At 35.5% G+C, this 12500-nt stretch overlaps 1 protein-coding gene across 2 annotated transcripts in view; it reads right to left on the bottom strand.

The window, feature by feature from the left end:
* LOC136830185 (glutamate receptor 1-like) overlaps positions 1-12500 on the bottom strand; it is a 445402-nt gene that overhangs the window by 65784 nt on the left and 367118 nt on the right. For both annotated transcript variants that reach the window (XM_067089464.1, XM_067089455.1), the window contains exons 8-9: positions 3499-3690; positions 35-142 (exon numbers count right to left, since the gene is read on the bottom strand). In XM_067089464.1, the coding sequence (XP_066945565.1) occupies positions 35-142; positions 3499-3690 (300 nt within the window). The remainder of the gene's footprint in view (positions 1-34; positions 143-3498; positions 3691-12500) is intronic.

Raw genomic sequence — 12500 nt, 5'->3', positions numbered from 1 at the left:
GATACTATTAACTAATATTCTGTAAATACTGTACCTTGACGGTCTCGCTGTTAAAAGTCATTTCAACGACATCTAAGGAGTAGTCTTTCCTTTTGCCCTTGTCGGTGAAGCTTATGTTACCTGTGAGTCCTTCCACGACCACCTGTAATCATAGAAAATTAAATTTATGAATGGATGCCCGGCATACCTGTCATGTAGTTCGTTTCCAAACTAATTATATGACTACTTTCTACGTTCGTAACCCGGAAGAATCTGCTCCTATATCATAATACCTGGTTTTATAAATGATGCGGAAATAAGGTCGTGAGGCTTATCATTTCACATGTTTTTTCACTGTTTATTTTCTTATCAGAGGCAATGCAAATTGTGCACAAGTCTATGTTACTATGGCGAAATACGTACTAGAAGCTTAAGCTATTTAGGTCAATTGAATTAAGTGGTTAACAGTAATCAAATTTTGTAAGCCCTTTAACAACTGAAATTAACAGTACAACTTTTCCTATAGCCCATTTATGCTATCAAAAATTCTCATGTAAATAATACTGCGAGAAAGCGATGGTAATCATGGCATCTAACTCAATTTCTGTAAAAAAAAAAAAAAAACTATTATACTAAAAACCCGTATATTGTACAAAAATATGATTATTTCAACGCCCTCTGACTTCTATTTAAAAGCCATTTTTAAAGGCTGTAAGTTTCGCTTTCGTCCCTTTATAATACTAGTTCTCTCTCTCTCTCTCTCTCTCTATTTGACACTGACTGTTATTCTCAATTTTTTTTTTTTTATAATCAATTAATGATTCCTCTGTAGCAGCAGAGCAGTGTTTAGTCAGGTTTTCCTCTTCCCATTATTCCCAGAATCGTGAAATGGAGATGGCTTACAGGCGTGAAAGCGTTCTTCACCATATTTTTTTAGACATTTTGTATTCTGTGACTGGCTATCATTCTCACTGTGGTACTGACAAATTTTTAGGTCCAACGACGGTACCGTATCGGCTCCTTTTTGATGATTTCGGTGTTTTTTGCATTTTCTCTCTTTTACTTTCTTATTCATGGTATGTGACATTAAAATCAATCAAGGAAGACACCCTCAAAGCCTAATCATAAAAATCAATCATTTATATCTAATCATTGATCAACTTCATTGTTACAATCACCATTTTCATTGTAAAATCCTCTATAAAGAGCCCATCATTTCCATCTAATCTAGCTAGAATCATCTTTATCTCAACATTTTTACCATTCTTTTATCTAAGTCTTAACCATTACTTCCTTGTAAAATAATTTCCTTTATTAAGAGTCCATCTAACTCATAATAATTAAAGTACTAAGATAAAAAGTACAAACACAAGACGGAAAGGAGAAAAGAAAAGTGGGAAAAAGAGGCTTCTGTCGGAAGCATTGAGACGGATCGCATCTCGTCTGTCAATTACTTCATCAAACGAGCCGTATCTTTGATGAATATGGCAAGAGGAGTGTCTCTTACTTGGGCTTCCTCTTAAGAAACACGGCTGTAAAAGATAGTTCAATCAGTGTAAACGGTTGCGATGGATCTATAAAATTTCATTTTATTACCTTTCTTCCAGTATTTCAAGTACGCTTTAGACCTGCACTCACAAACGTACACAAATCCCCGCACACACACAGACACACACGCACACACACATTTCGTATACTAGCAGTTACGGCAGTAGTAGTCAAAGTCGTAAAATAACAGCAGCCGAATTACTAGAAGTAAACTACTAATAATAGCAAATTCAGTATCAGTAACAATATAACCACTGAGAAAAGAGTAAAAATATCACATATTTCCAGAAGTTTACTTTTCTCTTTGTACCAAAGATATTATCTGATAACAAAATCCGTATATAAATTTGCCGTCGTCCAACATGGGTTCAACCTCTCTTATCTTGATCTGTGTAATCTGGTAATATCGGAATGTTCATAGTTGCTTTATGATAAAAAATTGCTTTGGGTATTACTGAGTGTCGGAAAAGAGTCTCATAAAGGATGGTGGGATATTCTATAGGACGGAATCTCCTGCTAATTTAATTTTATTTGATCTTATTTTTTCTTTTGTGCATTAGTGTAAGGTATAATGGTTTAAAGATAACTTCTCGGCTAATTCAGTAATGACTGATATCAATTGCGGATTTTTGTATGACCAAGCTGTGCATTCTTCACGGACTCGTCATCCCCTTGCAGAAAAAATACATTTTAATACGAGAATTATCAATCATTATTTGGCCTCGAGTAAAAAAAAAAAATAGCATTTTTTAGTTTCTGTTAAGGAAAACTATTGAGATGGCTATTTGTCTGTCCGTCCGCACTTTTTCTGTCCGTCCTCACATCTTTAAAACTACTGATGCTAGAGGCTACAAATTGGTATGTTGATCATCCACCCTCCAATCTTCAAACATATCAAATGGCAGCCCTCCAGTCTTAGTAGTTTTTATTTTATTTAAAGTTAAAGTTAGGCATTATAGTGCGTCTGGCACCGGTATAGTTGCCAAAAACACATGCCACCACAGGGCCGTGGCTGAAAGTTTCATGGGCCGCGGCTGAGTTTCATAGGTTGTGGCTGAGTTTCATACAGCATGATACGCTGTACAGAAAACTTGATTGCGCCGAAGAAACTTCGGCGCATTTTTCACTTGCTTAAAGATTGGGACAGCATCTGGGTATCTGTCCAAGAGATCCTCATATTCTCCATCCTTTGTATGACTCTAATACCAATTGAATCTTTTTAGATTTTCATCGTATCTATACGCAGTACGAACAGATGGCGACAGTCACAGTCAATTAAGTACAATACTCCTTCAAAATACCACGAAAAGGCTTTGAACTACACAGTTGCTAGGGATATATTCCCTGTTAGTCTTACATGAGGGTAAACGTGAGGTTATATTTCATTAATATTATAACTATATAATTTAATCAGTTAAGATCCTTAACACTATACACATCTATTCATGCCTTAACTTAGTGGCACAGCACTGGGCTACCGTTATCAAGGTCCTTGTATGTATGCATGCATGTGTGTGTAAATATATAATACAGTATATATATACATATATATATATATATATATACATATATACTGTATATGTATATATATATATATATATATATATATATATATATATATATATATATATATATACAGTATATATATATAGTATATATATATATATATATATATATATATATATATATATATATATATATATATATATATATATATACTGTATATGTATATATATATATATATATATATATATATATATATATATATATATATATATATATATACACATATATATATATATATATATATATATATATATATATATATATATATATATATATATATATATATACATACTATGTATATATATATATATATATATATATATATATATATATATATATATATATATATATATATATATATATATATCCTCGATACGACTGGATACGGGGATTATGACGACTAACCTTGCGCATAAAGCGTGTGATCTTTTCCCCGTGTTCCCAGATAGGCTGGTCGCTAAGGTTTGGGTCGCAGCTCATCTTTTGGGGGGGCGTGAGACCAGGCGATTCGTGGAAGCCATCGTTCATCTTCCGCAGCAGCTTTGATAGCGCCTCCGTCACCACCCGAACAGCGTCGTAAATCAGAGCCGACTGCGCCTTCAGGAGACAAGAAGAGTTTCATCATTAGTTTCAACCGCTGATATTGTTAGACGCCCAAGGTGCAACATCAAAAGGGGGAATGAATGGCAATAAGGGCCTCTCTCTCTCTCTCTCTCTCTCTCTCTCTCTCTCTCTCTCTCTCTCTTCTTTTGAAGTAAAGTTACAATGGAAAAATCTAAGTTTTCTGCTTGTTTATTGTGCTGATGATTTCTCTCGTTCTGCAAGTGCTTGTAACCGATTCTCCGTATAAATAGTATAAAGTGATTTCATAAATACAACGTATGAATCGGAACAATACTTCTGCTGCAGTGATGATGATGACGAAAATAATGATACCAATGGTAACGTTTATTGAAACTCAAGGCTGCTATTATGCAAGATATGCACGCATTTGTATGGAGAAAGAATAAACATCAAACTGGTAAGTAAACTGCCATTGCAACGAATACCAACATTCCAAAGTAAGATAACGAAGGACCGAGTAAACCAGTTTACTAAGCAAAAGATGAAAATAAAAAACGAGCAAAAAATCCTAAAAATTGTAAACGTAAATCAGTGTCAGCCAAGAAATAAAGTAGGGAAATAATGAAGGCAGAGGCATCCATCCTTTATTAACTTTAGCAACAATAACTATAATATAGCCTAAAATCTCTTTCGCCACTTTTCATTAAAGATAGTTATTATTATTATTATTATTATTATTATTATTATTATATGTATGTAGATGACCCTCCTTATTACTGCAAGCTAGCTGGTGTTTCTTGCACAGGCTCCAGTGGAGGGCTTTTGCTACTGAATCATGCCTCTTTTTGTATTGGTTCTGTTCAAGCACCGGACATTCGCTTGCTAAGTGGTTTATGGTCTCGTCTTTCATATTGCACTTCCTGCATGTGGGTGGGATGTTATTTTCATCTATTGTTCTTTGGACATATCTGGTTCTTAGGGGCTGATCTTGTGCCGCTGTTAGTATTTCATTTGTTTCCTTCTTGAGTTCTCCCCTCTGTAGCCATTGCCATGTTTCATCGCTGGCCAGTTCTTTTGTCTGTCTCGTGTACTGTCCATGCATTGGTTTGTTGTGCCATTCCTCTGTTCTGTTTTTCATTCTCCTGTCTCAGTATATTTCTGGGTCTTCGTCTACTTTTATCAGTCCCTCTTCCCAAGCATTCCTTAGCCACTCGTCTTCACTGGTTTTCAGATATCGTCCCAGTGCTCTGCTCTCGATGTTGACGCAGTCCTCTATGCTTAGTGGCCCTCTTCCCACTTCCTTTCGTGTTATGTATAGTCTGTCTGTATTTGCTCTTGGGTGTAGTGCTTTGTGTATTGTCATGTGTTTTCTAGTTTTCTGGTCTATGATGCGGAGCTCAGATTTCGTCCACTCCACTACTGCGCTGTATCTGATTACTGGTACTGCCCATGCGTTTATGGCTTTCGTCGTGTTTCCGGCGTTGAATTTTGACTTGAGTAACGCCTTAAGTCTCTGCAAATATTCCTTTCTGATCGTGTTCTTCATCTCTTGGTATTTTATATGCTCTCCTTCCACCTACTTGTATCCTGTCTCGTCTATGCGTTCGATGCTCTTCCCGTCTGGTAGCTTTATCCCTTCAGTCGTTGTTACTTTGCCTTTTTGTACGTTGATTCCATCCTGATGCCCTCAGATACAATCCTCACAGTCTGGATTAGGATGTCTATTTCCTTGATGCTCTTACCATACAGCTTGAGGTCGTCCATGAACATCAGATGGTTAATTCTGTTGCCTCCTTTTCTTGAGTTGGTACCCAGCATCCATCTTCTGCAGTATTTTTGTCATGGGAATCGTGGCTACTACGAAGAGTAGTGAGGACAGTGAGTCGCCTTGAAAGATCCCTCTCTTGATGTTGACCTCTGCTAGTCTTATTCCAGAGCTTGTAAGTACTGTATTCCAGTTGCGCATTGTATCTTTAATAATAATAATAATAATAATAATAATAATAATAATAATAATAATAATAATAATAATAATAATAATAATGAAGCTGATGGTGTTTTCTCTGAAAATATATGGGACAGAGGAAAACACCATCAGCTTCATTATTATTATTATTATTATTAATATTATTATATTTATTATTATTATGAATAACAACAGATACAACAATCTAAAAACTAATGTGGAGGAGTACATTTTTTTCCTAAATGATAAAGATATTAAGATTTCAGAATCCAGGCCGGAAAACAATATTAACGATAGACTAAAAGCTCTAAAACAGTAGTTTTCAACAAATGGGGGGGGGGAATTCCCCCCTAGGGAGGAATTTCAGAGTTTCAGGGGAGGAACTGTGACCACAATTGGCAGGCTCAAACTGGCTCTAGGACCACACAAAACGCAGTGTGCATCGATTTTTTATATTATATGTTTATTATTTGGAATGCACCTTTTGAGGGAGACAATTTTGGAAAATTGGGGGGAGACGACGTTCTGACATATTGTGAAACGGTGCACGGGCCAAAAAAGGTTGAGAACCACTGCTCTAGAAAATGTGACTTTTATATCAACACTTCAGTAAAGTGCTAAGCCTAGCAAACAATCCCTAGCATCTGGGCAGAATTAGTTAACGCTTTTAAGGTCTGCGAAAAACAGCGGTTGGGTACAATAGCCACTACAATAAACAACTTGGAGGTGTTCTAAAACTTCGAAGTGTGCTGTTACCAAGGATTACAGAATCTTGAAGTGAAAATATGATACAATGCCGGCTTATCAAATAAGAATGGTTTTAGTAATAAAAAACATGCGCCGCGCGAAGCACAGGGCCTCTGCGAAATTCCTTAAAATTCCTTAATAAATTACTGACTGAAAGAACTACACGATAATATCCGTAAGTGTTATGAATAAAATTATGTATAAATAATAGATAAGGGACCAATAATCGTATATTTAGTTAAGAACAAATTTTGAATGCAAATGTCAAGTTCACAAAAAACAGATTCAAGAACTTATTACATTAAATATGAAACACCTAAAAGTAGAAACGTAGCCACTGTAAGGCACTGCAAGATGTACGATGAAAACCTGTCCAGAATCTAACACATCAGCAAAAAACAGCACAACGCAAAGGGAAGAGTTCTTTTTCTAAATTAAGAAATTGTACTCCAAAAGGCTTTTGTTCCCTAAATGACAACTCCAAGCAAGATAATCCGTGGACAAGAACGTGGAGGGCCTAATGCATACGAGAGTGTAGTACCTCCCAGTATCTGAGGGCGTTTTTATGTGTTCACTGCCATCCGTGTTGACACTAAATTTGGCGCCTGACAGGACCCATCTGCAGCAAATAGCGGCACTGATTCCCCTCATCGGTGCAGAATCGCCTCATCAGCTAAGCAAACCATAATTGAAAGGGAGGAAATAAAGTGCTCTTGTCTACGTAAAATTTATGTATGTGGGTACATCTGGTTGTTATGTCACGTCTTGTACACAGTTATCGAGGCATGATAAATGATATATAAAAAAATCCTGTACTCTAAAACAAACTGCCTGAAAGCTGACTGGTCGACAAAAAGCGGAACAATGCAATAATGAAGGTTAAAAGTTCCTTTATGTGAGAGGTTTTACTAATTTTTTGTCCTTTTAAACGTCCGGGCCCCAGGATACTAATTAAAACACGTGATAAGATTTTGAAACTTTTTTAATAGTTGACGATATCCTTTTTTTTTATAAGTCCAGAACAAAAACACGAGTGAGAAACGTTTCATTATTGTTAGATGCACGGAACTTTAATTAGTTCATGAGAGAGAGAGAGAGAGAGAGAGAGAGAGAGAGAGAGAGAGAGAGAGAGAGAGAGAGAGAGAGAGAGAACAATTTCTAGGATATTATTGAAATTTCTTACTAATAATATATAAAGGAAAAATCCTAATACTCATCATTACTTAAAAAAAAATAATGAAAATAACTAGCGTCCAAAGACCCAGTCTCAGCCAAAAAAAGAAGGTAAAAAAAAATATGCACAATATTTGTCTTCCATTTAAAGCTGATGTTCTGGAAGAGTCTTAGGGCACAATTATTTTTTACCAAAAAGCCAAACAGCTTAGTGGGCGTCGTCTAGAGAGAAAGGGTCCTTTCTTTAATATTTTTTCTTTGCTAAATTCATGAGATGTTACACATTCTAAATATCCACGTCAGGTGAAATAGTCAAATACTATTTCACTACACATGACAGGATTGTTCTTCGTGCATCAATTTTATTTCAGCATAGAGATAAATGGAAATGAATGTTTATACCACTCACGATAACTCACAGTGGCGTAAGTGAAGTTCATGCACTGAATTGACGAGTATTTCTCGATTTTAAAGTGGTGCCGTTTACTGGCAATGCAGTAATTTAAGCAAGGTCATGGCAATGGCAATGTTACTACACTGTAATAATTACTTATTTCTCCTTGAAGTCCTTTATACGGCTCTTTTGTTAAAGAATAAAAGTGAACTCGGGTATTTGTGCAAATATTCGGGGTATGAACTTTGGTCAATGGAAACAAGTAAAAAAAGAGAAAAATTCATCTTATCTCATTTCAGGTGCTCGTATTAGCTTATCTAAACCCTTCACTTTACCATTTCCTTAGGAATAACGCCCGCTGTAATGCTATATATCATTTCAACGGTATTTTAACATCTTTAGTTCTCCATTTAAGATCGTATGTCCGGTGAAAATGTCACCTTCGTCATCTGATGGAATAATGTGTTAATCGGTAACAATCGAGTGTTTTACGGACATATGGTTTATTCACGGGAAAAAGGGGGAAATGTTTGCTTTTACCCGCAGTCTTAACAATCAATTTATGAAACAGAAAACATCGAAATTAAAGTTATCTATTCTAATGCTATTTTAAGCTATAGATATAGATATATACAATACACACACACACACACACACACACACATATATATATATATATATATATATATATATATATATATATATATATATATATATATATATATATATATATATATATATATATATATATATATATATATATATATATACTGTATATATATATATATATATATATATATATATATATATATATATATATATATATATATATATATATATATATATATATATATATATATATATATTTACTAATATATATTTTACAATAGATCTTTGCAGGAATGATAGTGTCAGTGTGCAACACATAATAAATTACGCATAATACGAGATAAAAAAAACTACTGTACTATATGCAAGCATTACTGATGAAACTGTAATCGACTCTTAAGTTCATTTCATGAATCAAACCGAATCAAAGGAATTTATAGAAAAATAAAAAAGATAAAAATATCCGTAGTGATTACTGAATTAGCTCTTATAAACGTGTGGGTGTGAAGTTAATCATATTACAGAATTTAGTACCTGTATACAATTTTATGTTAAAAAAACTTATTTCTATTGTCTTTCAAAATTCCTTAGTCATTGCCTACAGTTGCATATATGTCCAATTCAAACAGAAAGACAGATTAGACTGCCAATAAGACCTGTCCCTGAAGACTTCACGTACTGATTTGGATATTCCTTTATAGCAGTTGATTACCATCCAAAGAGCCTGTCAACGCCAGTTTATCCATATAAATTGTGGTTCTTGCATAGCTGAAGGTGCGGCTGCACCAATCGGCCTTCGTACTTTCTATTGATTCAGACGATCCAGATTCCCTTGTGCTTTGTAACTAGAGCTAAGAAATCGGCCGTATGGGAGATATTGGTTGTTGGCTCAAGGTTATATGTTCACCGTTAGTGCGCCTTGTTATTGATTTGATCTATGAAAGTCTGGTCTGATGACCTGGTACGGGAACCGTCTGGTTATGCAGTGCCTGTGTTCGCTTAAACGCAAGTTATTCAAAAGAGTTCTAAACAGATTTCAATCAGATATTGTGGAGGGGATGGATTCTGAAATGGGTACTGGTCATGGATATCTGTCTTTCCAATTACATTAAAATTCTTTGGGAAGACTTTTTTTTTTCAATTTATACATAAAAAAATGCAATTTTCGATGAGGAAAATCAGCCATACGTATGCTATCAAAACATGTCGACCTTTAAGATTTCATGCAGACCTGAACATCAAAAAAATTCCTCTGATGTTGGTAAAGTGAGCGTTTAATGGAAGCTTTTAGCCACAACTGACTACTAAGTCGCTAATTTGAGTGTTAATATTATTTATTTATAATAACTGAAGCAGTGCCAAGGTTCTAAATATCGAAGAGTCCAGCATATTTCTTTAAAGAATACTTTCTCCCTGGAAAAACTTTTGTGGTAGAATCTTATCACGCTTACTGTCAATGGAAGAGACATCTTTCAATTCTTCAGATGCCGTTCTTGTCAATTCTTTCTTTTTATTATTCTTAACCTCGATTTCTTTTTATGTTTCCCATAAGCAGTCGATGATGAAGTTCACCACTGATTTCAGAGAAGTTAGCGTCAACTGAAATTGCATTCTTAAATTTCATACTTTACAGGTCAACATAATTTTCTTGACAATAAAAACAAGTAAAAAATAAACCGAAGTTTCTTCGGCTCAAACGTATTTTCTGTACAGCGTATAATGCGGTATGAAACTCTTAGTCACGGCCCATGAAACTTTCAGAGACGTCCCGGTGTTGGCATGTGTTTTTGGAACCTATATCGTTGCCAGAAGCACGATGATGGCTAACTTTAACCTTAAATAAAATAAAAACTACTGAGGCTAGACGGCTGAAATTTGGTATGTTTGACGATTGCAGGGTGGATGATCACCATACCGATCTGCAGCCCTCTGGCCTCAGTAGTTTTTAAAGTCTGAGGGAGGACAGAAAAAGTGCGGACGGACAGACACTTAGCCATCTCATTAGTTTTCTTTTGCAGAAAACTAAAAAGTACAATGAAAAAAAAAAACTGAATTTTTCACATGTAAAAGTTTACTGTCTATGTTTTTCTCAAAATACTTCACTTATAAATACTTTTACAGTTATAAATGCTTATGCAAGAATTTTCCAGTGAGACTGCACATTACCCCTCAAGCAGCCTAGAGAAATTTAAAAGTTTAATTTTCGTAATAAATACTTTATAACTTGCTTCTTTCAATGATGAAATCTGTTTTTTTCATTCACGTTCTGGAGAGTCAGACACGATTCGCAATTCCATCTTAAACAAACTCCCAACCCCCATTTTTTTTTTTTTTTTTTTACCCCAGCATGCCTCGAGCGTAATTCGGCATAGAGACATCACGGACAGAAAAACCGTATCAATGACTGCAGGGCAAAGATACGTCGCTTCGTGATCCAGAAGTAAGATCCCTTTCTCATTCATCTCCCGTTGGTATCGGGTGTCAGCGCCCGTAATCCCTGGAGTTGCAAGATTCTGCGTCTTTGCTCCTGATAATACTGTGGGAACAAAGGTGAAAATCGTACTCTTGAGGGTGCCAGTCTGTCGGCAATTTTGCGTTTGATTCAGATGCAGCTCACACGGAAAAAAAGCATCTCTCTCTCTCTCTCTCTCTCTCTCTCTCTCTCTCTCTCTCTCTCTCTCTCTCTCTCTCTCTCTCTCTCTCTCTCTCTATATATATATATATATATATATATATATATATATATATATATATATATATATATATATATATATATATATATATATATATATAATATATATACATACATATATATATATACATATATATATATATATATATATATATATATATATATATATATATATATATATATATATATATATACTTCCCTTCTTGTTCCGTGTCCTGTTTGCTTCACTTCCCTTTTTACTTTTTTATTCCCTCTCTCTCTCCCCTTTCTTTTCCGACGTTCTATTTGTTTCACTTTCCTTCCTTTAGTTTAGAATTAGTACAGTCGTAGTTCATCCAATCACGCATACAGACAAACGAACACACACACTCATGCATACAAAAGAAGGGGAGAGTAAAAGGCATGATAATTGCGTTTACGAGAGAGAGAGAGGATGGGGCTTATAGTACCTATTTGGATAAATATAATATATGTAGGGATATCCGGTGCGCAATAAGCGTTTCCGGTCAAATAACGTTGAAGGTATTCCTACGGGTAATAACATTCGCTTCGTTTTTGAGAGAGAGAGAGAGAGAGAGAGAGAGAGAGAGAGAGAGAGAGAGAGAGAGAGAGGAGGCTCCTGGTGATAAAAAAAAAGATGGCGATATATAGAGACAGAAAGAAACGAAACAAATAGGCACTTGTTAATGAGAGAGAGAGAGAGAGAGAGAGAGAGAGAGAGAGAGAGAGAGAGAGAGAGAGAGAGAGAGAGAGAGAGAGAGAGAGATTAAAAAAAGATAGCGTTATAGAGGGTAAGAAAGAAGTAATAAAAATAGGCGACTGTGTGTGTGTGTGTGTGTGTGTGTGTGTGTGTGTGTGTGTGTGTGTGTGAGAGAGAGAGAGAGAGAGAGAGAGAGAGAGAGAGAGAGAGAGAGAGAGAGAGAGAGAGAGGTCTGGCGATTAAAAAAAGGTGGCGTTATAGAGGGAAAGCAAGACAAATAATAAAAATAGGCGATTTGTGTGTGTGTATGTATGTGTTAGAGAGAGAGAGAGAGAGAGAGAGAGAGAGAGAGAGAGAGAGAGAGCAGGTGCGAGGTAGAAATGAAATGCAAACATCAAGCATCGACGCTGACATCCCCGTAACTTTGCTAACCCCCGGCTTTCATTAACGGCATCCACCATAGTTTGCAGAACGTATGATTCATTTGCATTCACGGCATTTTAGTTCCAATCATCTCTCATTACTCCGGCTGACTGAGACAAGATTTTGCACGGACGCTAAG

This window comes from Macrobrachium rosenbergii, chromosome 4 (genome assembly GCF_040412425.1).
Source record: "Macrobrachium rosenbergii isolate ZJJX-2024 chromosome 4, ASM4041242v1, whole genome shotgun sequence".
In the NCBI taxonomy this organism is placed as follows: Eukaryota; Metazoa; Arthropoda; class Malacostraca; order Decapoda; family Palaemonidae; genus Macrobrachium; species Macrobrachium rosenbergii.
Note: the sequence above shows the minus strand (reverse complement) of the source record. Positions and strands in the feature narration are given on the sequence as shown.